This window comes from Danio rerio, chromosome 4 (genome assembly GCF_052040795.2).
Source record: "Danio rerio strain M-AB ecotype USA chromosome 4, GRCz13ab, whole genome shotgun sequence".
In the NCBI taxonomy this organism is placed as follows: domain Eukaryota; kingdom Metazoa; phylum Chordata; class Actinopteri; order Cypriniformes; family Danionidae; genus Danio; species Danio rerio.
The window spans coordinates 52934010-52959600 of NC_141024.2; the positions used below are offsets into that span (position 1 = coordinate 52934010).

Sequence of the window (25591 nt, forward strand, 5' to 3'; positions counted from 1 at the left end):
AAAATAGTGTTAATGTGGCATAACTGTGTTAAATGCTCATTAGTTTCTGTACTAGTAAGTATTAATACTTATAGATGATCAATACTAGCTTTGCTGTTGCCAGATAAGATTTTGTTATCTTACATATCTCTCTGTAAGCCAACACTGCCCTCACCATAAACCTGCTCTATTCTCCCTCACAAAAGAGTTAAATTACACTTCTCTGACTGCTGTTCTGTCTGCTGGTCTGTCCACAGGCTTATAATTGTATGGCTGTGGTCTGTCGTTTGTGTGAGTCTCTCAGAATATCTTTTCTCGGCAACCAAATGCGCACCACGATCAGTTGTCTTCATAGTGTTTATATGCGCAAACTCACTGATCCGTTGCACTTCCGGTCTGGCGATTCAAACACGGAAGTAAATTTCTGTGACTTAAAAGGACTCCAAACAGCTTAATAATAAACTTTAACGTATATTTTAAAGAAAATCTAATTCTTACTTTACTCTTACACACATTGTCTCACTGGGGTGTCTAACCTACAATATGCTCTTTAATATTCACAAACTGGTAACGGTCAGTTAAGTATGACTTAAACCATTGTAGAGCCTGTCCCTGGACACCTGTAGACTTTAAGCAATTTATGAGGATATTGTGGTCAATGGTGTCAATACCGCACTAAGATCGAGTAGAACTATTAGCGAGATGCACCCTTGGTCAGCAGCTAAGAGTAAATCATTGGTTATTTTCACGAATGCGGTTTCTGTACTGTGATGAGACCTGAAACCGGACAGAAACAACACTTCAAAAATATTGTTCGTCTGCAGAAAGGAGCATAATAGAAGTAGGCCTGAATATATGCGCTGATTTGTTGAAATAGGCCTATATATTAGCTAAGTTGTTGGGATCCAGTTGCGGTTTCTTAATAATAGGCTTAATAACAGCTAGCTTGTACGAGTTTGGAACATGGCCTATAGATAAAGAAGAGTTGATAATGTTAAGAAGAGGTTCTCCTATAGCAGGTAGCAGCTCTTTCAGTAATTTTGTTGGAATCGAGTCCAGCGTACACGTAGCTGGTTTAGAGCTATTTATAATTTTATCTAGCTTTTCCTGTTCTATGATTTTAAAGCACTGTAAGTTATTATTATTATTATGACTCAGTGAAAAATTTACAGGATTTGGAGTATAAGCCAGTGCAGAAAGTTTGGCATCTCCTATTTTCTGTCTAAAGCCTTCTATTTTATTACTGAAAAAATTCATGAAGTCATCACTACTAATTTGCGGTGGAACATTTTGTTCCATAGTTGACCAATTATTTGTTATTTTAGCAATGGTGTTAAATAAAAATCTAGGATTGTTATGATTATTTTCTATCAGTTTGCGGAGGTGCTCGGCCCTGGCAGATTTTAGAGCCCTCCTATAGCTGGACATAATGTCTTTGTACGCAATTCTAAAGACCTCTAAATTAGTTAATGTTGTAATGTGCTAATGTTGTTTTTAATTCATATTTATGTGTGATTTCAGTCATTATGTTCAAAGTACTATGGTAAACAATACTGAGAGTGTGTCACACAAGCTGTCACTAATCGAATGTGCGAATATAAAATCCACTTTACCTTAGTTGAGGTTACTCTGTGAGCCTACAGTGAAGCACAGTTGAGCGAGAATCCCGTGGAGAGAAAGCCTTCAGCTCCGCGTCAGCATGTCTCCCAAAGTCTAATAAACACACCAAAAAGCAAACAAAGTCACAACGCTGTAACTATACAAGACATTTATTATACTAGCAAACTGATGCTACTAGCCGTCTTATCATATGTTGACATTTTTACACGCTTTAAAAAAGTATATTTAATATGCTTAACAATACAAGCTAGCAGCCGTGCTAGTCTACTCCAAAGTAAACACATTGCGTTGCTTCAAATTACTTAATCATGCTCACTGACTTGAAAGTTGACAAACATAAATGAAAAACGAGTTGTCTTACCGTGTACAGCTCTTGTTTTCATCGAGCTGCATCTCCGACTGATCCAGGAGTGTTTCTCTCTGTTTTCGCTTCTGCTATTATTCTTATGATTCATCCCATTTCATGAACCAAAATAGCAACATGAAACTTGTGGACTAGATATGTTGACAGACTGGAGTTGTGCAGTTCCCATAAACGTAATAAAATAGCACGATGATGATAAATTACACCAAAACTAACAACCATTTCTGCTGTTAGCTCCTCTGCCCCACTGTAAACAACGCATACCTGTCACATAAGTCACTCTTCTGATGTCCTAGAAGTAAAGAAACTTTACAAATAAAAGATGCAACATAGGACAATTGAATGGGTTTTCTAAACTTGAGGCCCTGGTATATGCAAACTAACTGTCCTGGAGCTCCACCTTCTTTGAAGTGTGGTGTCTTCCCAGTGATGCTACTCATTCAGGGAGTCAGACAGAGAACATCATCCAAAACAAAACTAGCAACATGAATACACTTGAGAGTGGAGTACAGATGTATCTGCACCTGTACAATCACTTGCAAAGAGAGATTTTAATCCACAGAGGTGCTGTTTGCCAGATGTTTATGATGTTTGCCAGATGTTCTTTCAGCCGCCATCATTGTGTTTACAGTAAACGTGAGGAGCACAACACATTTACAACCCCACCTATAGCAGTGTAGGAGTGTTGGAAAACAGTATACCGTCACTCAGCCTTTTCAAACATTATTCAGACATGAAACATCCTGTGCCCATGAGAAAATGTTTTGCTGCGTTCATGTCATGTGTGCAACTTTTGTCCAATTCTGTAGACACTGATTAGATCTGTACGGTTTCTCTCCAGTGTGAATCCTCTTTTGTGTGATTCAGATGTGTTAACTGATTAAATCTCTTGTCACAGTGTGAACACTTGTATGGTCTCTCAAGTGTGAAACGTCTGGTGCAGTTTCCATTTTGTAATAAAAGTCTTCTCACACTCAAGCACATATACTCTTTCACACCAGTGTGGATCTTTATTTGTTCATTAAGGTCTGAGGAGTTGTTGAAACTCATCCCACACCGAAGCTGCGGTCACACTAGAGTTTGAGCATGCGAAATTGTGTTGTTTGGCGCTGCGAAAAGGGGCGGGATTAAACTAGATGATTAGACATAAAAAAGTGAGCGATTGGTACATATTTTACATTTCTGTCCATAGAGGTCATGTTTTTATCTTTAATTGGTCTCACAGTCAAGTGATGAGATTTCGCGGGTCAGAGTTTACCAAGCTTAAACTTTGCAACGCAGTGAACTGCGAAACTTAACACACAAACTTGGTTTGTGGTCTGACCCATTCCGTGCTTATGAAAGGAAATCTATGGGCAAGTGAATGGTTTCTCTCCAGTGTGGATCATCATGTGTCGATTAAGGTGTGATGATCCGCTGAAACTTTTTCCACATTGAGTGCATGTGAATGGTCTCTCTCCAGTGTGCATCTTCATGTGTTCATTAAGGTGTGATGATCGGCTGAAACTCTTCCCACACAGAGTGCATGTGAATGGTTTCTCTCCAGTGTGGATCCTCATGTGAATCTTAAGATCCCATTTTCTTCCAAAACTCTTCCCACACTGAGTGCATGTGAATGGTTTCTCTCCAGTGTGGACCCTCATGTGTTTATTAAGGTGTGATGAGCAGTTAAAAGTCTTTCCACACTGGGTGCAAGTGAAGGGTTTCTCTCTAGTGTGGATCTTCTTATGTCGATTAAGGTGTGATGATAGGGTGAAACCCTTCCCACATTGAGTGCATGTGAATGGTTTCTCTCCGGTATGAATCATCATGTGTTCATTAAGGTGTGATGATCGGCTGAAACTCTTCCCACACTGAGTGCATGTGAATGGTTTCTCTCCAGTGTGGATCCTCGTGTGTTCATTAAGGCATGATGAGTAGTTAAAAGTCTTTCCACACTGGGTGCAAGTAAAGGGTTTCTCTCTAGTGTGGATCTTCTTGTGTCGGTTAAGGTGTGATGATAGGGTGAAACCCTTCCCACATTGAGTGCATGAGAATAGTTTCTCTCCAGTGTGGATCCTCATGTGAATCTTAAGATCCCATTTTCTTCCAGAACTCTTCCCACACTGAGTGCATGTGAATGTGTTTTCTCCAGTGTGGATTGTCATGTGAGTCTTAAGATCGAAATTTCTTCCAAAACTCTTCCCACATAGAGTGCATGTGAATGGTTTCTCTCCGGTATGAATCATCATGTGTTCATTAAGGTGTGATGATTGGCTGAAACTCTTCCCACACTGAGTGCATGTGAATGGTTTCTCTCCAGTGTGGATCCTCGTGTGTTCATTAAGGCATGATGAGTAGTTAAAAGTCTTTCCACACTGGGTGCAAGTAAATGGTTTCTCTCTAGTGTGGATCTTCTTGTGTCGGTTAAGGTGTGATGATAGGGTGAAACCCTTCCCACATTGAGTGCAAGTGAATGGTTTCTCTCTAGTGTGGATCTTCATGTGTTCATTAAGGTGTGATGATCGGCTGAAACTCTTTCCACATTGAGTGCATGTGTATGGTTTCTCTCCAGTGTGGATTGTCATGTGAGTCTTAAGATCGAAATTTCTTCCAAAACTCTTCCCAAATAGAGTGCATGTGAATGGTTTCTCTCCAGTGTGGATCCTCATGTGAATCTTAAAATCCCCTTTTCTTCCAAAACTCTTTCCACACTGAGTGCAGGTGAAACGATTCTGGTCTCTCCTTTTCAAAATGCCATCAGTCTGTAAATTAGTTTTTTCCTCAATTTTGACATGATGTTCCTCCTCTTTCCTTCCCTTATTCTCTTCAATTAGGTCTGAAATAAATAAAACATTAGTTTTCATTAAGTCTTTAAAACTCTCATCAAAAGCTGAAAAGTGAAAAGACACTGGAGACATTGGCTACACACACTGTAATTTTGATGCATGGCGAATGTAAAATAAACCAGATCATATTTTGTTTGGTCCATTAACGTGTCCACATTCAAGCAGATTCGATTCATCTTTATTTATCTAGTGCTTTTACAATGTAAATTGTGTCAAAGCCGCTTAACAGAAGTTATAGTGAATTGAAACTGTGTCAGTCCAGTTTTCAGAGTTTCTTAAATAATTGATCATAAAAGCCATTTTGGTCATATGGATAAGACACAAATTTGAAAGCTGTAAATGGCTATTTTTAAAACAAAATGTTTTTCTAAAATTTGTATAGCAGACAGGGAATACTTGTTCATTCTGTGCCTGACTGGTCAACATATCAGAAAAAAAGTTCTGGGGTAAAAGCTGAATATTTGCCTCGCAGACATGAGACATACCTGTCCAGCATCTGCATAAAGGCTGGAATGTGCATATTTCCCATTGTGTGCTGTTGGGTCAGTTTCATCCATTCTAGGGGATTTTAAAGCTAAATTTTGCCAAAGCTTTCTCTGTGTTTCAGAAAACGGACTGATATTTAGGGGACATCTTATTTTAACATATTCTGGGAAAATGCTTTGAAAAAAAAAATCAATACACTGGGCAAATTTACTCCCTTTTCATTATATTCATGGCTGTTTTTTTCTCCATTGGCCTCTATTATAACTATTTTTTTTATTGCAAAGCCATGACAGCATATAATCATGCATTTATGATAGTTGGTGTTTTCTGTGATGACAGTCAACATTGTTTAATTGGTCTCCATCCATAAGACGGCAAAAAGGAAATGGGTGAGAGAATAAAGGAGGAGGAGGAGAGTTGAAGAGGGCAGCATTATGTGGTGTGCGGAAGAAAGAGAAGTTGACTGAACTTTTGCAGTGCAGGAAACGAGAAGAGAAACTGTCGAGACAAGCAGTGTAAATTTAACGATTGGCTGTGAGAAACAAAAAGCGAAAGTACGTATTGAAGCAAACATAAAGTCCCTTTAAGTACTCTACAGTCTTTGATTCAGATTAAAGTGTAATTTAAAGATTAATTAGGTTATGTTAACTAGGAAAGTTGGAATAATTAGTCAAGTTATTGTATAACTGGTTTGTTGTGTAGACAATCAGTAAAATATACAGTAAATATTTCTTAAGAAAGCTAATAACACTGACTTAATTTTTGTTTTTATTAAAACTGCTTTTATTCAAGAAATAAACTATAACAAATAAGACTTATTATGACTCCAGAAGAATTATTTGTGTTTTATAGGAAATATTGTGAAAATCTCATTGGTTTAATTTAGATCACTTGGGAAACACTATTTTAAATTAATGGGACTGGGAAAAATGGACTTCAACTGCATCTGTTAAAGTTTACAGGTGTAAAAATGTGCCTTGATGTACTGGAATGTTTAAAATGTGTTATCCTACAATACAAAGTTACTTGTCAAATAAATGAACATGGAAGATTATTTCGAGTTTAAGTTATTTAATTAGCTTATTTATGAAGACAGGGCAGCACAGTGGCGCGGTGGGTAGCACAATCGCCTCACAGCAAGAAAGTCTCTGGTTCAAGCCCTGGCTGGGTCCATTGGCATTTCTGTGTGGAGTTTGCATGTTCTCCCCGTGTTGGCGAGGGTTTCCCCCACAGTCCAAAAACATGTGGTATAGGTGAACTGGTTAAGCTAAATTGTCCGTGGTGTATGAGTGTATGGTTGTTTCCCAGCGATTGGTTGCAGCTGGAAGGGCATCCGCTGCGTAAAACATATGCAGGATAAGTTTGTGGTTTGTTCCGCTGTGGTGACCCCAGATTTATAAAGGGACTAAGCCGAAAAGAAAATTAATGAATGAATATTTATGAAGACTGCAGAGTGATGCATAAAAATGACTTCGAATAATTGTTTAAACAGTTTGTGATGTATGTTAAAGTGTGCCCCCTAAAAGTAGAAGTGGCCCCTGCCCAGCCCCCCCAGTTACTGTGGTCTAGAACCGCCACTGGCTGACGGTCTTGCGTTTCATTGTAATTATTGTTATATTGTTTGTTTTGGACATGGCAGGGCCATATAAAGACGCAAACTGTTGAAATTCTCATGTGAAACTTAACATTTCATTTAATATTGCTCTTATCCTAAATACTATTAGCGGAAATCCAAACTATACTGGAAAATAAGTGTTTAAGTGTCGGAGTCTAGCTGTTCTGAGCGTAATCCGAATTGAATCAGGATGAAAAAAGGCCAAAGCAACCGTATTGAGGTGGAATCCGCTACTAGCCCCCATGCTAATGCTAACCCCAAAGTGCAAGCTGTATCTAAGAAAGAGACGGCTCCAGCAAATGACAACAGTGCGGTCCTTCAAACTATTGATGCACTAAAAGATTATTTGATTGCTAAAACTGCAGAAAAGGCCATTGCACAGTCAAATGAACTTTGCAATCAAATTGACCAGCTTCAGACAGAGTTACTCTGACTCTGACTTTGCTAAAAGACCGAAGCAAGTATCTTGAGGAAAGGTCTCACCGCTCAAATCTCCACATTACGGGAGTTAAAGAAGGACGGGAGCAACGCAGACGTGTAACGGAATTTGTAGCTGGCGTCCTAAAAGATACCCTGAACCCCAAGAAGACTCCACTTCTGGACCAGGCACACTGCACTCTACACAGCAAACCAGTGGACGACAAGCAACCGCCACGAACCTTCGTGATTAAATGCCACTACTTTTCCGAAAAGAGGATATTTTGAAGAAAGACATTGAAATAAAGGCAATCACGACAGTACACTGGGCTGTCAAAGATGATACAAATGTTAATGTCACTCTTCGGTTAACTTTTAAATTACCACTATAGCACATGTTCGTTGTTGTTATTTCTAGTTCTCAAGTATATTTTGTCAATAATAGGGTAGTTTTGTTTTTGTTTCAATATTGTGTTGTTTCGTGTTTATAGGTGTATGTGCGATCACCCCTTTTTTCTCTTTCCTCTCTTTCCCCCATACACCCCCCTACATACAAAACCCACAGATACCTTTTGGATGCTTCTGATAAATGTTTTTGACAGCCCTCCATAAAATGGGTGGAGTAAAGACAAACTACCAGTTGGAATGTGCAGGGGCTAAATCACCCAGTGAAACAAAACAGGGTGTTTGTATATCTTAATTATTAAAAATCTGAAATGTTATATTTACAGGAGACACATCTGTTGAAAAAAAAGAATATTCTAAACTTAATAGAGGAGGCTATACACAAATATATCATTCTAACTTTGCAAAACTTAGTAGGGGCGTTGCTGTACTCATACATAGGAATGTACAGTTTGTTATGGAGTCAAATGTGTAGGATAAAAATGGCAGAAATGTAATAATCCAAGGTAAACTTTTTAAAAAAGTGCACAATGTTGATTTATATTAAACTTAACTCATATCTGACTCCAATTTTAGTATGAGATGGTTTAGAATATTAATATGTTTATCCTCGTTTTATCTGACTCCAATTATAAAACATTAAGAAGGTTATTTTGTTTCCGTTCACATTATTTTAGATACGTTCACATTTTATGATTGAATATTCTCTTCGGTTCATCATTTTATGTTATTCTCGTTCATTTGGATCTCTATAACATCCTGAATCTTGTACCGGCCGAGTATACAATTTCTTAAGCACAAGCATGTCAGTCTTGGTCACTAAACAGTGGCGATTGACCACTATCCTAAAAAGGCAGAACCCTACTTACTCAGATTAGGATATTTTTTATGCGGTCCCCATAGGTCTGCTACCTCCTAAATCAGACAGAGCTATTTAGTCATATAACGATCATTACTATAGAATTAAGCAGACCAGTCGTACTTAAACTAGTAGTAACTTTGAATAATCACTATACTATCTAAATAGTATTAAAAGTTTATCGGGTGAAGGACTATCCCCTTAGATATCCTTTTACAGCCTAAGTATACATGAATAAATGCCAATTTGTTAGTCGGAGCTCTAGAGACATCGTATAGCGTGCCGCAATGCTCCGTCTACCGTGTCCTAGTCCGCTACTAACCTGAACAGGGGCTTGTGGTGCTATGAAATTACCACAATCTACTAAAGATAATAACACGAACTCTGTTTGAGTTTGTGACATTCAAAACATAACAATTTATTAGTCAGGAAAATGTAGTATGCCAATTCAATCAGTCAATTCATAAACGATCAATACAAAACATCAAATTATTAAAGATAAATCCAAGATGAAAAAGATGCATTCCTGACTTTGAAATATACATAATGTGTAAATTTTACATAACGTGGAGCCTAAGCTCCATGTTATGGGCTGATCTGGGTAGGCAGAATCGCGCTGAGTTTTTCTTAGACCTTACCTTAAATAATCCAAGAATTCCCTCAAGGAAGGGGGTGTGTGTGTAAAAAGTCACACCCTTCACAGTGGTTTAAAAGATGCCTGAAGTTATATATTTATTGTTTTGATTATGTCTATTTCTGAGAGAATGAGACCATTGTACCAATCGCACTGAGACATTTCAAATGATATCAAACATGATAGTTAAAGTCAGTTTGGTTAGTCTAAAACATTGAAATGACCATATGTGTGAGTTGGGGGGATGAAGCTGAGTCTCAGCATAGTCAGATGCAAATGCAGCAGGAACTGGTTTTTCACGCATTCCCCCCTGGTGGGTTGTGGAGTCCATTGGCCCTGTCTTCAGCTCATGTTTTGAATTGTCAAAGATATCAGAATATTTGTAATATTTCAATTCTTACACATGTCTGTGGTCCTGGCCAATGTGTATGCTCCTAATTGGGACAATGTACAATTTTTAAGTGATTTATTTTCAATTTTGTCTAGTCTTGACACATACAATTTAAATTAAGTTTTGCACCCTATTTTGGACCGCTCCAGCTCTTCGAGTAATTCATTAAGTCAGCCAGCACAATGTATAAACTCCTTCCTTCTGACATATGGTGTAAGTGACCCCAGGAGATTTAAATATCCATCTTCCAAGCAATTTTCCTTCTGTTTACCTGTGCATCAAACCTATTACAGGATTGACCATTTTCCCCTAGACAAGCAGTTACTTCCCTTAATGTCAGCAGTAGAGTATGGTAGTATTGTTATTACGGACCATTGTCCAGTCTCACCAAAGCTATGTTTTCCAGGCAATGTAATCTGGCGGTTTAACTCGAGACTCTTGGCAGATGACAATTTTGTCAAATTTATTGATGCTCAAATTGATTTCTTCCTTGAGACAAACAAATCCCCAGAGATAAATTAAAGCATCTTATAAAATACTCTGAAAGCAAATATGAGGACAGATTATTTCATATCAAGCTAGTGTAAATAAAAGAAAGTCAAAACGGCTTAGAGATTATGAATAAAATTAATACAATTGATCAGCTACTCTCAACATCAACTTCCAAAGAGCTCCATAAGAATAAACTTCTTCTGCAAGCGCAATATGACTCCTTGACAGACGAAAATGCAGCGGATCTCCACATAAGATCACGCCAGATTCATTGTCAACATGGGAAATGAGCTGGCAGGTTATTGTGTTATCAACTGAAAAACTCCTCAGCAGCTGGTGTTACAGCAGCAGTTAGTAAGGATGATGGCAGCATTATTACTGATCAACAGGGAATTAATGATCAATTAAAAAACTTCTATAAAACTCTTTACAGCTCTGAGGTAAACAAAATTGAACATATTGAGAGCTTTTTTTAATTATTTAGAATTACCATCCCTCTGTGATTCAGATCAGCTGGCATTAGAAGGACATATAACACCTTATGTAGTTAAAAATGCAATCACAAAATTGAAAACCGGAAAAGCACCAGGCCCTGATGGCTTCCCGTCCGAGTTTTTAAGAAGTTTACTGCCAAGCGAACACCCCTGTTGTGCAAGGTATTTGCTGAAGCTCTTGTTTCGGAATCACACCCCCACCCCCTCCATGACATCGGCTGTTTTAACAGTACTTCTTAAAAAGGTTAAGGATCCACTTAAATGTGAATCTTATCTTCCGATCACCTTACTCTGCTGTGATTATAAGATCCTGGCTAAAGTGCTGGCAATCAGAGTGGAGTCAGTCATGAGAAAGATAAATCACCCAGATCAAACTGGTTTTACTGTTGGGAGACAGTTATTTTACAACCTTCATCGCTTATTTAAATATTATTTATTCACCAAAAAATAATACTAATCCAGAGGTCCTAATTTCCTTAGATGCCCATAGGGCATTTGATAGAGTAGATATATTTATTTACAGCACTTAAAAATAATTGGTTTTAATCCTGGATTCTGTTCCTTGGTTAAAATGTTATATTCCAGGCCCCAAGCATCCATTCAAACAAATAATATAAATTCTAAAGGCTTTCCACTATCTAGAACAACCAGACAGGGCTACCCTTTGTTCTTTGACATTGCCATCGAACCTCCTGCAACCGTATTAAGGAAGGAATTGCAAGGAATTTTCAGAGAGCGACACGAACATAAGTTCCTGCTATAAGTGGATGATCTTCTTTTTCTGTCAAATCCAGACACATGTATTCCAAAAGCTTTTACAATAATTTCAGAATTTGCAAATGCTTCTGGATACAAAGTCAATATAGCACAGAGTCTCCTTTTCTCTATTAATGATAGAGCACAGCAAATGTCCTTTCAATCCTTTCCATTTTCAGTAAGTCTGATAAATTTGTATAGTGAGTGTGACGAGCAAATATAAGGATTTGTGCAATAATAATTTCAATACGACATTAGTGCCCAAGGACGTTTTTAGTGCTCAAGGACACCTTACAAACAGTAGGAGAACAAGAAAAGCATCAACCTTAAGAAGGTAGAGAAAATGGGAGACTAATAATACATAAAATAATGACAAAAGACACAAGAACAAGTAACAAGAAAGAAACTCATTCCTGTCTTTCAATGAGTGCTTATGTGCATTTCGAAGAACTAGGCAGCACACTCAGGGCTGCAAGATGGATTTAATTTAGTATTCTTATTATTAAAATATATCTGAATGAGGATCAAATGACTGAGTTGGTTTTTGAGAATTTAAATTAACCTGTTTGTTCCTGCAGATCTTCCTGTTTGACTGTGAATGTTTCTTCAATCTTCACATCTTCACTCTCCTCTTTAATAAACGCCATCTTTATAAAAGTGTGGAGATCAATCGCTTCAGCAGGAGTTTTTCTCTGTGTTTGGACACTTTATCCTGTTTAAAATGAACAAAACAATAAACATGTCCTGTTTAAAATAAATAAAACAATGAACAGAAACAAAATAACTTCTCTTCAACACTTGCTTCAACAGTTTCTTTATATGAGAGTCATTAACAAACAGAAATCAGATAAGTCTGATCAAGAAACAATAGCCACAAATCAGCTGAATAAAACTAGTACTCCATTTCTTATATATAGTGATGTATATTTATAATGGAATGACATTACGCTATTCAATCAATTAAACTTTCATTAAAACACTTATTACACACTTTTACTTTATTCAAGTATGTTCTTAATTGTTTTGTTTGTTTTATTTATCTTATTGTCTGTTTATAGCACTTTTTTGCACAAGACAAATTTCCTCTCTGGAACAAAAAGTTTATCCTATCTTTATTCAAAAAATAGACCTCATTACTGTGAGTTTTAGTAAATAGTACTACGTTGTATAAGGGTTAAAATAATATTGTCAACAGGTACATAATTTAGCACTGAATGAAAACACTGAAACTTTAATCAATCGCTTTATATAAGTGTAAACGCTTTAAAACAAACCTTTCTCCAGTTGAATCACAGCGCGAGAGCGGCGCAGTCTTATGATGTCACAAGTCACGTCAAAATAAAAGTCTTTTTTTTTTTTTTTTTACTTTTTTGCTACTTACTCTTAGTCATGAGTCCTGACTTATTATATATAGTTTTTCTCTGCGTTTGGGCATTTTATCCTGTTAAAAAATAACAAAGCAATAAAAATGTCCTGTTTAAAATAAATAAAACTATGAATAGAAACAAAATAACTTCCCTGTAACAGTTTCTTTATATGACAGTAATTAACAAAAAAAAAATCCAGTAGGTCCGAGCAAGAAACAACAGCCACAAATGAGCTGATTAAAACTGGTACTCCATTTCTTATATATAGTGATGTATACTAAGAATGAAGTGAAATTATGCTATTTAATAAATTAAACCTTCATTAAGACACTTAATACACGTACGTTGTTCAATAGTCCTCTTTACTTTGAGTAAAATAGTATTAAGTTGTATGAGGGTTAAAATAATATTTTCAACAGCAGGTACATCATTATATATATATATATATATATATATATATATATATATATATATATATATATATATATATATATATATATATAAAATCAAACTAAAGGGTAAACAAACAAGAAAAGTAAACAAGAAATCATTAAAATGTAAATATATATAATAATAAATATATAAATTAAAATTCAGACAATGGGCAGTGAAGCTCTGGACTGGAGAATACAACAGACCGGGGAGCGCAGCTGAAGACCAGTCGTAGTTGTTGGTATGGAGAAAGCAGTCAGAGGAAGAAACAAATTCAACGGATAATCCAGCTTCAGAGATCCACAGCAGACACAAGTCAAAATAGGCAGTGAACAAGAGAGGACAGATCAGAGCTTGACACAACAGCACTACATTGTCGCAAGCCCCCAGTTACCAACCAAAAAGCGGCCTGCTCCACAACCACCTATAAGCCCACCTGGAAGAGCCCTCCGATTTCTGCCACACCGCCAGGGCCCAAACAACAACGCCCCATCTTCAGCTGGTGAACACAAGAGCTCTCACTGATGTGTGTCGGGGGCCTGCTTAGATAACAGTGTCTTTATCAAATGTTTTAAGAACAAGCAGGAACCCAGTGTGTCTGTAGCTTTCTCTAAGCAGATATGTGTTGTGTTAAGTGACAGAAAACCAAAGACTTCTTTTGGCCGTAAAGCAAATAATTCAAATCTGGTGTCTATTAAATGTATATCTGAGACTTCTGTAGTGAAAACGACTAAAACTGTTAAGTTAGCACTTCTAAACATTCGATCACTCAACAATAAGTCTCTTTTAGTCAATGATTTTATCAACACAAATTGCCTTGATTTTATGCTTTTAAATAAAACATGGCTAGATGACAGTTGTAGCGCAGCAGTTCTGTATGAAGCAGCTCCTTTAAACTTTGACTTTTTGAGTGTTTGCAGAGCTAATAGGAGAGGTGGAGGCATCGCTGCCATGTTTAAAGATGTGTATGAATGTAAACAAGTGTCATTTGGTGACTATTTGTCTTTTGAATATCTGAGTATAGCACTAAAAGGATCTCCACGCATCTTACTGATCATTATCTACAGACCTCCAAAATATTCTCCAGCTTTTATTGATGATTTTACAGAGCTGTTATCAATTGTAACCTCTGAATTTGATTATTTTAGTATTGCTGGGGATTTTAATATTCACATTGATAATCCAGAAATCAATGCTGTAAAAGAACTGATGACTGTTTTTAACACTTTTGATCTGACTCAGCATGTTCAAGGACCCACACACAATCGTGGACACACTCTTGATCTACTTATAACTAAGGGTTTACACATTTCATCGACTGTTGTTAAGGATGTGGCACTATCTGATCATTTCTGTATCTTCTTTGATATATTGATCACTCCAGCTATTAAAGACAGATCTGTCTCTGTCAGAAAGAGATGCATAAATGAGAACACTAGTGAGCAGTTTATGAAGGCCATATCGCTAGCACCAAGTATATCTGCAGACTCTGTTGATTCTCTCCTTGATTTGTTTAGCTCTAAAATTAAGATAATCATAAATGACGTTGCTCCTTTTAAAGTCAAGAAATTGACTGGCAGGCAAAAGGGATATTGGACAAGGTCACCGAGAGTACAAATGATGAAAAGACAGTGCAGAAAAGCTGAGCATATGTGGAGAAAAACGAAACTAGTAGTCCATTATAATATCTATAAAGACAGTCTTCATGCTTTTAATATGGAACTAAACACTGCTAGACAGACTTTCTTTTCAAGCCTTATAAACAGCAACTTAAATAATGCTCGTACACTCTTTGCAACGATAGAGACTCACAAACCCCCCCAGTCGGATTCCAAGTGAGCCCCTCTCTGAAAGCAAATGTAATGAGTTTGCTCATTTCTTTACTGATAAGATCAATAATATCAGAAAGGCAATCAGCTCATCCAATCAGTCAAGTTGTGTCGATATCAAACAAGCTCAACCACAACTTAAGAAATCAGAAATTATGTCTGATTTCATGGCAATTAACGGCAAAATCTTAGAAGAAATTGTGCAAGTTATGAAAACATCAACCTGCAGTCTTGACACGCTCCCCACATCATTCTTCAAAATGGTGTTTACCTGGTTAGAAATGGATCTTCTAAAAGTAGTAAATGCTTCACTTCTATCAGGGATTTTTCCAACCTCACTTAAAACTGCGGTTGTTAAACCCCTCTTGAAGAAGAGCAACCTGGATAACACCCTATTGAGCAATTACAGGCCAATCTCAAATCTCTTTTTCATTGGCAAAATCATTGAAAAAGTTGTTTTTAACCAGGTTAACAAGTTCTTAAACTTCAGGGGGTGTTTAGACAATTTTCAATCAAGGTTCAGAGCACATCACAGTACAGAGAGTGCTCTTATAAAGATAATCAATGATATACGCCTAAATACAGATTCAGGTAAAATAACAGTGCTGGTATTGTTGGATCTCAGTGCTGCATTTGACACTGTCGATCACAGCATACTTCTGGATAGGCTGGAAAACTGGGTTGTGCTGTCTGGCACGGTCCTCAAATGGTTTAGATCTTACCTTGAAGGTAGAGGTTACCATGTCAGTATAGGTGACCATAGGTCGAGGTGGACACCCATGATGTGTGGAGTCCCACAAGGCTAGATTCTGGCACCTCTCCTGTTCAACCTTTACATGCTCCCTCTAAGCCAAATAATGAGAAAGAACCAAATCTCCTACCACAGCTATGCTGATGACACTCAGATCTACCTAGCCTTACTGCCTAATGACTACAGCCCCATTGACACCCTCTGCCAATGCATTGATGAAATGAGCAATTGGATGTGCCAAAACTTTCTTCAGTTAAACAAAGAGAAAACTGAAATGATTGTGTTTGGGAACAGGGATGAGGTTCTCAAGGTTAATGCGTACCTTGGCACTAAAGGTCAAACGACAAAAAATAAGGTCAAGAATCTTGGTGTGACTCTTGAGTCAGATCTGAGTTTCAACAGTCATGTCAAAGCAGTCAGTAAATCAGCATACTATCATCTCAAAAACATTGCAAGAATCAGATGCTTTGTCTCTAGTGAAGATTTAGAAAAACTTGTTCATGCTTTTATCAGCAGCAGGGTGGATTACTGTAATGGACTCCTCACTGGTCTTCCTAAAAAGACAGTCAGACAGTTGCAGCTCATCCAGAATGCTGCAGCCAGAATTCTAACCAGAACCAGAAAATCAGAGCACATCACACCTGTCCTCAGGTCTTTACACTGGCTGCCAGTTACATTCAGAATAGATTTTAAAGTATTATTACTGGTCTATAAATCACTAAATGGCCTAGGACCTAAATACATTACAGATATGCTCACTGAATACAAACCTAACAGATCACTCAGATCATTAGGATCATATAAACTAGAAGTTCCAAGAGTTCAGTCAAAGCAGGGTGAATCGGCTTTTAGCCACTATGCCCCTCACTGCTGGAATCAGCTTCCAGAAATGATCAGATGTGCTCCAACATTAGGCACATTCAAATCAAGACTGAAAACACATCTGTTTAGCTGTGCCTTTACTGAATGAGCACTGTGCTGCGTCCGACAGATTGCACTATCATGTTTTTCTCTTCTTCATTCTTTTATATCACATTTTACCTGTTTTTAAGTTTTGTTTTTACGCATTTTTATTAGGGATGTAACGGTATTGTAAATACCGTCATACCGCAATATTAAATTTTTTCGATATTACCGAAGTCGCATGACTCGGTAAAACTATAGGTCTTCTGAGAAAATTTGCTCAGGCGAATGAAGCGAACGGGAGGTAGCTGAAACTTCATTTCCCATCAGCCCCGGCGTGGCCATAATCCTTTGCGGTCTGTTGTCGCTACAGATCCAGTAATGCGGAAATGGAGTGTGCTGCTAGTAGCGGAGATGAAAAAAAGATGGACATGATCGAACCTAAAGTTGGTGTTGTCGTCGCGCGCGTTCTGATCAGCTGTGTTGTGGCGCGCGTATTGTAAAGCGCCGAGGGGGGGTTGAGCGCGCATACTCAAGAGAGGTGTTATCGAGCGCCTACTGAAGGGCTGGACTGGACGGAGGTTGTGTCGCGTCGCGGGGGCACTTTTGATCGTTTTGGAAGGGCATTTTCTATCCAAGACTAAAAAGGGCATGTGCACTGCACAGGTTGAGCCCTATGTGTGCACGTGCCTGCAAGTTGGGGAATACGACTAATAACAGTCATGGGGACTGCAGAAACACAGCACACTGTTCAGATTGATGCAGACATTGACTTGTACCGCAAAGAGATCTCTATCTCACTCATGGTTTGTCCTCTCAAGTGGGGGAAAGACAATGCACAACGTTACCCCACTGCTGTCAACATGGGCCAAGTCATATCTCTCTTGTCCCAGAATCCTCAGTCCCAAATGAGAGGGGTTTTTTCTGTTGCAGGGGACATTGTAAATACCCAGAGATACCAGCTTTTACCAGATTATAGTTATATGATAATTTTCCTTTAAACCCATCTCTATCTAAGTGAGTGATTAAATGTTAAATGTGATGAGTTTTTAACAATACTAAATTGAAACTTTATTTTTTTTACATGGTTTAATAATTTTTTGTTATTAAAATTGAAGTTCCTGTTTCAAAGCTAACAGTATTTTCAAAAGTTTTTTTTTTTCCTGTAAATGATTCAATAAATACCGTACCGTGACATTCATACCGAGGTATTACCGTACCGTGAAATTCTGATACCGTTACATCCCTAATTTTTATTATTTGTTTTTATTTTTATTTTACTTGTTTTTTTTATTCTTGTTTATGTAAAGCACTTTTAATTGCCATTGTGTATGAAATGTGCTATATAAATAAACTTGCCTTGCCTAAACGCATATGATCCTAAAAGCTTATTTGGGTATTGTAAGAATGAAGATGTCTGCATATCTGTAGTGAGCTTTATTGTGGTCAAAGTTTGGATAACCAAAGATTGATCTTATTTACCTGTGACCCACCCAGTAAATATGCAGACAAGTTTTTGATTAGCTGACCGGAGCAGTAACAGCACCCATTGATGTAAATGAAAAATCAAGTGAGATAAACGTGATAGCGGGATCAAATGGTAAAATACGGGAGAATCTCGACAAAAACAGCTGGGTTAAGTTGAGCCCTGGAGTTTTCCGATAATAGCTTGGTATAAAATGTATTTTATATCATCCTCTTTTTGATAGACATCATCAAACATTCTGTCCAAATGCTCAGGAGAAACCTTATCATATCAATATTTCCCTAGGCTATATGACACTTGATAGGTGATTTCTCTTTATATAAGAGAAGAGTTTAAGGATGTTGCATATTATTTGGTTATCATAAGTAAAGGAAACCGTTAAGTGTTGCAGGACATAAGAGCAAGTAATAAAACACAGCCTAGACTATAGCCTATATTTCCTTGCGCTCAGCAGCTATAATAAAGCTCTACCTTTACAATTTTTTTTGTATTTAACCACGTCAGACAAAAACATTAACACTTGTTTGCACAGGACTGGATGACAGAAAAGAAGGTAGGATTCTGATGGTTTTACTCTCCTGAAAAATGCTCTGTTTGCACGATTTGATTAATGTCATCTTATCCAAATGCCTCATATTTAATATTTCAAAACTCTTTTGTTGTGTATTGTTTTTTGTACATATAATTTAGCTATGCCCCATATGGTCCAAAACCAGACACGTGGACAAATCTAAGTTTGTTTTTAATAACACAAATATAAATATGCATATAATAAACAATACTGCTGCTAATAATAATATTATAAAAAAAGCAAGTTGTTATGAATGAACTAAAAACAAGCCACCCGAGATGAAGAAGGCATGGAGGCAGCAGTTTTTATATTTATGTAGAAAATAATAATTTTTGTAATATTTTAATCCTTTGAAACATATTTGCGTGTTGCTGTAACAACTTGCCTATTGCTATTTTGCATCAAATTTTTTGTAAAAAAAAAAAGAAAAAAAAGAAAGCTAAAGGATTAGGTTAAGTTGATAAATTTAGACTACTGTATACAGTACAGGCTATTGTCATATCCAAAAGATTGGCAAAGATTCACAGCTTTGCAGTCCCACCCACATTTCACAACCTGTATGAGCCCATAAGGCCGCAAGTGCCACAGACCCTGTAGAACTTTTCTTAGCTGATCTTCTGCGTGACCTATTTAGTCATTAATAACAGCTAATTTTTTTACAGAAAGAGGACCAGGAACTCAAAAAGGGTAATTATTATACCATTCTGTCTTTCCGTTATCTCCTTCATGATTATTTGTACTGTGTTTTCCTACATTTCATGTTTTAACATCATTTTACCTTACTTAAGAAAACAGTGGAGAAGAGGGTGAAGAAGCGCATGGTCTCCAAAATAGTGGTAATTTAATAATATAATAATATATATGTATAATAAAAAAATTATTTTCTGAAATCAACTCGGCTGGCCCGATTCCAAATTCAAGTTGTTAAACCAATTTACTGTTCCACCAAACATTATTATACACCATAGTAGCATGTAGGCTATAAAAAGGCAACATATCAACTCATGAGCACGAAGATTGACATATAATATTTGTAAATAAGTGGTTGGTAAAACCTCTTCTTGGTTCACCGCAAATCTTGCCTTAAAAGGAAAGTGCATAATTTAGCCTTACCCTGAGTTTGTTTAAACTCTGCCTGTATTAACATACATGCTGTATTTTAATATGGCTAATTTGGATGAACTGGCTCTAACTTTTGACAGCTTTTTCTTCTTTTTACGCGGTTATGCGCGAATTATATTTCACACGCAAGGTGACTAAAAATTTTAATTCAAATACCAAAGATACTGAGCCATTACTACAAGTAAAAAACCAAACAAAAAACAAAACAACAATTATACTTTAAAGGAGAACATTGACGTTTCGAAAAAAAAATTAACTGAACTCCAACTAAATTATTAAAAATAAATTTGCGGGACTTCATTTATGTCCTGCGGCAAAATGATTTTTTTTTAATACTTTTAGTGATCTGCTTGAGGTAGGTCAATTTATTTTTATGCTTAATCAACAACGAAAACATAAGTAAAAATGTAAATGAAGATATAAATGAAAAAGCTTATTAAATGACTGTCCTAGTCCTATCAAAATAGCAAACAACATCTTTTTATATTTAGGCTAAAAGATTGCTTTATTTATTTATTTAGGCCTACTTATTTGTTATGAATGTTTGTGCTTATATTTTAGTTGTCTTTTATTTCTTCAATTCTACTTTCCAAAATTAATCCTCATTGCACTTAACAAGTTTACAATGATAATAAAGCATGTTAACAAATTTTTAATGATTAATGAAGGAATTATAATGCTTTGTTTTATCGTTTCATCTTTATTTATAAGAACAGTAGCATATTTACAGCTGCTGTATAGGCTATTTCTGTCTGTTAGCATCCCTTTGTGCCCCCTGGCGGCATATTCACAGACTGCTGTCATACATTAAAAACTCTGCTTGTCCATTTAAAGCGGCGGCGGTATATGCCACGGAGGTAATAGCCACATTGAACTCTCAACTACTGTAAATCATTCTAACATGTACAATACAGACAAAAAAAGCAGTGGCAATGGTTTGGTTATTAGATTTGTTTATGGATCTTGAAAAACCCACCAGCTTTATATGTAAGCACAGAGTACCCTTTTAGTCATTACAGGAAATATGGATGACAATGAAGGAAGTTAATGACACACAAACACATCTCAAGAAGGTTTTCACAGCTACTGTGTTTTATCCAACAACCATTGCTCCCAAGTTGAAGTGAGACCTTCAAAAACGACCCAGGTGGGACTTGAACCCACAATCCCCAGCTCCGGAGGCTGATGCCTTATCCATTAGGCCACTGGGCCACGTCACTAATAGTACAAACATTTTATTTCTGCTATCATTTACATTCTTGTCTCATTGGTCCTGGGGTATGGTTCTAGCGTATAGTGCGACTGGTCTTGAGAGTTTCAAATTCCAGTCAAGGCCACTCTCATTAACTTGAAATCACAACCTTTCTGCAGCTATTTTCTTGTTTGCATTTCATCATCATCCACCTAACATGAGACCGTTAGTTAAGAGCCATGGGGTACTTGAAGCCAAGATCTCCATTACTAGAGCTTAGCGGAACCTTTTAGGTTTGTAACGTGACAGTGAGATTCAAGCAAGAATGGATGAATCTTAATTGAAGTGTGCAGCAAGTCTGAGAATTTGAAGCTATTGTCCTCAGATCATCACACCTAAGCTTTAAGTAGACAAGCCAGGATTTTTTCACACAACTTAAATGTAACCCATAAAAACACAACCCAGACGGGCCTTGAACCCACAACGCCCAACTCCAGAGGCTGATGCCTTATCCTTTAGGCCACTGGGCCATGTTACCAAGTTTTTGTCATGGAGCTCTTGTATGCCCTCAACAAGATGCCAACGCATGGAAAACTGCACTTTGGGATCTCGATGCCAGTTTGCATTCCATTAAATAAGATGTTTGCAACTAATGGACAAACATTTTCTTTGTGTAATCATCCACATTCGTGTCTCATTGGTCCTGGGGTATGGTGTGAGACTGGTCTTGAGTTTCAAATTCCAGACGAGGCCACTCTCATTAACATGAAATCACAACCTTTCTGCAGCTATTTTCTTGTTTGCATTTCATCATCATCCACCTAACATGAGACCATTATTTGAAAGCCACCGGGTACTTGAAGTCATTAGCTGTGTCCCAAATGGCACACTATACACTATGCACTCATGCACTATGTACTTATGCACTTACACACTCAACAGAATAGTACATGTATGTAGTGGCGTCCCAAATGGCACACTAATGTTTTTTTTACTAAGCGGAAATTCAAACCGTTTCCCTGATGACGTTTGACATTTGCCAAATCAGTGAAATAAACGACCGAATTATCAAATATTACCTGCCGTGAGTGTTGCCGCATTCACCATCGGGAGGCACTATAATCACTCTCGTACAAGAATTTTGTTCTCACCATCCAAAATAAATAAAGTTATTCAACATGTGCGTCCGATAGCTCCGCCTCTTCCGCTACGTAAGCAAACCTGCGGTCGTTGAGTGCGTGAAGTGTCCATCATTCCACACTTCATTTTAGCGGCTGAATGAGTGCATCATCCGGGAAATTAAAGTGCACTTATTATTTTTATAGTTTTCAGTGTGAACACACTACTTACACTATTTATACTACAAAATGGCGTAGAATAGTGTATAAGTATGCGATTTGGGACGCAGCTAAGATCTCCCTCCCTCTCTCTAGCGAACTATTGACCTTAGATCATCACGCATAAGCTTTGAGGAGACATGTCAGGATTTTTTCCATACAATTTTTATGTAACCCAACAAACACAACCCAAATGGGACTTAAACCCACAATCCCTAGCTTTGAAGGCTGATTCCTTATCCATTAGGCCACTGGGCCAATACTAGCATTTGCCATATCTGTTGTATGGCTCAGGAAGTTCTTATAACTCAGAAAACAGCACTTTAGGATTCCTATACCATATTGCATTCAGACGATCTGGTGTGTACACCTAATGACAAAACAGATTCTCTAAAGAGTTTTCCATTGTCATGTCTTTTTGACCTTTATAAACCTAGCTTTTTGAAGATCACACTGGATTGTGCTGCATAGCCAACTTAATAAGAACTGCATCAAAGACAACCCAGGTGGGACTTGAACCCACAATCCCCAGCTTCGAAGGCTGGTGCCTTATCCATTAGGCCACTGGGCCGTTTTTACTGCCTGTCAACTGTAATACGCATCCAGGGAGTTGCTGACGCACATAACAAAAAACAACATGAACAAAAAGTAGATTGGACCGGTTTCACAGAATTTTTTTGTGGCACTGCCAAACAGACAAAAAAGAAGCATCTTATAGGATTTCTTTGAAGGAATTCAATTAGAATTTTGATCTTATTTTGGAACCATTGCTATAGGATTGTTTTATAGTACAATACATAAAAATCCTTTTGGATAATTTCTACAGTATTTCAATGAGATCCAATTTATATCTTAATTAAGATATGCTTTTTTTAATAAGATATGCTATTTTTATACAATAGTTTTGAATGTATTATGCTGTTTGCTAAAGCTCACCTTCACGTACTTGAGTGTACAGTATTACTGCACAAATTTCCAAAGAAACATGTCTATACCAAAAACATATACAATGTCGCTAGGCCAAACTGTGGGCTGGCCCACTTGAAACAGAAGTTCACTTTGGGCCCATAGCAAGTCCACACAAAGTGGAGTGTATATAGCCACAATGGGCGAAGTATAGGTATACTATCTGAGTCAGAAGTATGTCCTATGAGCATGCTCTGTGGGCATTTAGTAATTAACAAAATAGTTAGGTCCCACTAATACTAAGTTGAGTCCAGGCACAAAATGTGCCTATAAGGTCCCAGTAAAGCACTTTTATACAGGGCCATTGTGGCTTTAACACAAAACAAAACTAGTTCACTTCTACTATGTAGCAAAATAGCACAATATCACTTCAACTGCATAATTACATATTTTGAAAGAATAAACTAAAATCAGTAATAAATGAAACATCTAAAAATATAAAGACAACATGGACTATTTTTCAAAGGTTTGGGACAAAACTGCTTTAAATTATAAAAATGCAGATATAAAAGTAACCTTGTAAATAATTATTCCTTTTTAATATGTTAGCTTTTCCATTTGAATATGTTAAAATATAATTTATTCCAATGATGTTAAAGCTGCATTTGAGACATTTGTGTCCTACATAAAATAATGTGAGACAAAACAACAAAACATATAAAAATATACTTAGTTAAACAAAGTAAGATTTTCATGTGTGTATTTGTACCTTAAAGGGTCACGAAACTCCAAAACACATTTTTTGAGCTGTTGACAGTCATATATGTGTCCCACACTGCTAAAAACACTATTAGGACACAAATATTTCACTAAAAAGTGTAAATTGGTTGTTTTTGCGTTATTTCAAGCAAATTTGTACTTCGAGCAAATTTGCCAGAGTGTGTCTTATTACGTCTTACAGTGCGGCTCGAAGGACATCTTTTGCATTCAGAGCTGCTTTTGTGAAGAGATCATCGGCAACACTGCTCAAAGTTTACCATAGAGGTGAAATGGAAGCTCCCTGACCAGGAATTGAACCCAGGCGACAGCGGTAAGAGCACTAAGTCCTAACCACAAGACCACCAGGGAAGGCCTGGCTAAAGGTTGCCCTCTAGCCTAGCTGTGGGCCTCCACCCACGTGTGCTGCAGCTGCTCTGACAAAAATAACTCTAATGTTTGCAACCTCCTCCTAGAGAAGAGAAAGTCTCAGAGCCGGGTTCAAAGTTCTTCTACGGAGGGACTGTCACATGCTCTGTGTAAAAGCATCCTATCGACACCACAACTTGCCATGACAACAAAGCACAGCATGCGTTGAAGGAACTCCATGTTTACCAGGCCATGTGCTCTTTCCAAACAGCATGCTACTGAGCACTCCTTGCACAGTGTGTGCCAGTGGCGCAATGGATAACATGTCTGACAACGGATCAGAAGATTCTAGATTTGACTTTTGGCTGGCTCGTTCAGGATTTATTGCATTGCTCTCAGTCAGTGCACTGCAGTTGCAGTTTGCCCCTGCCAGAGTTGTTTGGTTCTACTTTGGAGTGGATCAAGTTTCTGGGGCTGCCAGCACAGAGCCTGTGGGATGCTCCCCTGGGTTCAAAGTCTGCCCCAACTGCTCTCATGTCTTGGTCCCGTACATCCCTCAGGACTTCCAGAAGAAACCAGTACAGCCACTCTCCTGGGAAGACAGCAGTGACAGCTTGTAGACCAAAATGTTTGCTGTGAGGCTAAGGCGTTCTACTGCAGCACAGATACACATTCGGAAAGCCGACAAGATTCAAAAACAAAGTGCCAACCTAAAACAAGATTGCAGTCAAAATGACCACCTCAGACAAGTGTGAGCAATGTTTCGGTCTCTGCTATATGTCTGCAAATATGCCACACAGTGCAGACGCTCATACTACTGAAAAGGAAGTTACCTGACTGAGAAAGGTATAAATAGAAATCGGAGCCTGCTCCAAACGACCTGGTCAGCTCCAAGTGGGCTGTACAAACCTCCTGGAGTTTTCATTCATTTAGCGTCTCGTACAAGACACTGCGCCCAACCAGTTATGTTTGAATGTCAAACCTACCCCAATCCTTAACCCAACCTCACAGTTTCCTGCTGTGTTTTATCAACCTCCCAACCTACCCCAACTCTTAACCCTACCTCACAGTAACAAACCTCCATGTGGGTTTCATTGATTCAATGTCTCGTACATGGCACAGAATACAACCTATCGCAGTTTATTAAAATCACACCTACCCCAGCCCTAGGCCCAAGCTCACGGTAACCTGCTGTGTTTTATTCAATTTTACTCCTACCCCAACCCTAAA

General features: G+C 37.7%; 3 protein-coding genes and 2 non-coding genes across 5 annotated transcripts in view; 1 reads left to right on the forward strand and 4 right to left on the reverse strand.

The window, feature by feature from the left end:
• The window catches only part of LOC137491225 (uncharacterized), a 481743-nt gene that overhangs the window by 344521 nt on the left and 111631 nt on the right, over positions 1-25591 (reverse strand). The window lies entirely within an intron of this gene.
• Positions 1-25591, forward strand: part of LOC137490924 (uncharacterized) — a 671652-nt gene that overhangs the window by 92140 nt on the left and 553921 nt on the right. The gene's annotated exons all lie outside the window — the stretch shown is intronic.
• On the reverse strand, positions 1457-12644 carry LOC137490945 (uncharacterized). The gene is made up of 3 exons (XM_087248686.1): positions 12615-12644; positions 11903-12052; positions 1457-4781 (listed from the first exon to the last, which is right to left on the reverse strand). The coding sequence occupies exons 2-3, from the start codon at positions 11985-11987 to the stop codon at positions 3313-3315; spliced, it is 1554 nt and encodes a 517-aa protein (XP_087104812.1). The 5' UTR covers positions 11988-12052; positions 12615-12644; the 3' UTR covers positions 1457-3312.
• On the reverse strand, positions 20941-21013 carry trnar-ccg (transfer RNA arginine (anticodon CCG)). The gene has a single exon. It is a non-coding gene; the product is annotated as a tRNA-Arg (tRNA).
• On the reverse strand, positions 22829-22901 carry trnar-ucg (transfer RNA arginine (anticodon UCG)). Its single transcript has one exon. It is a non-coding gene; the product is annotated as a tRNA-Arg (tRNA).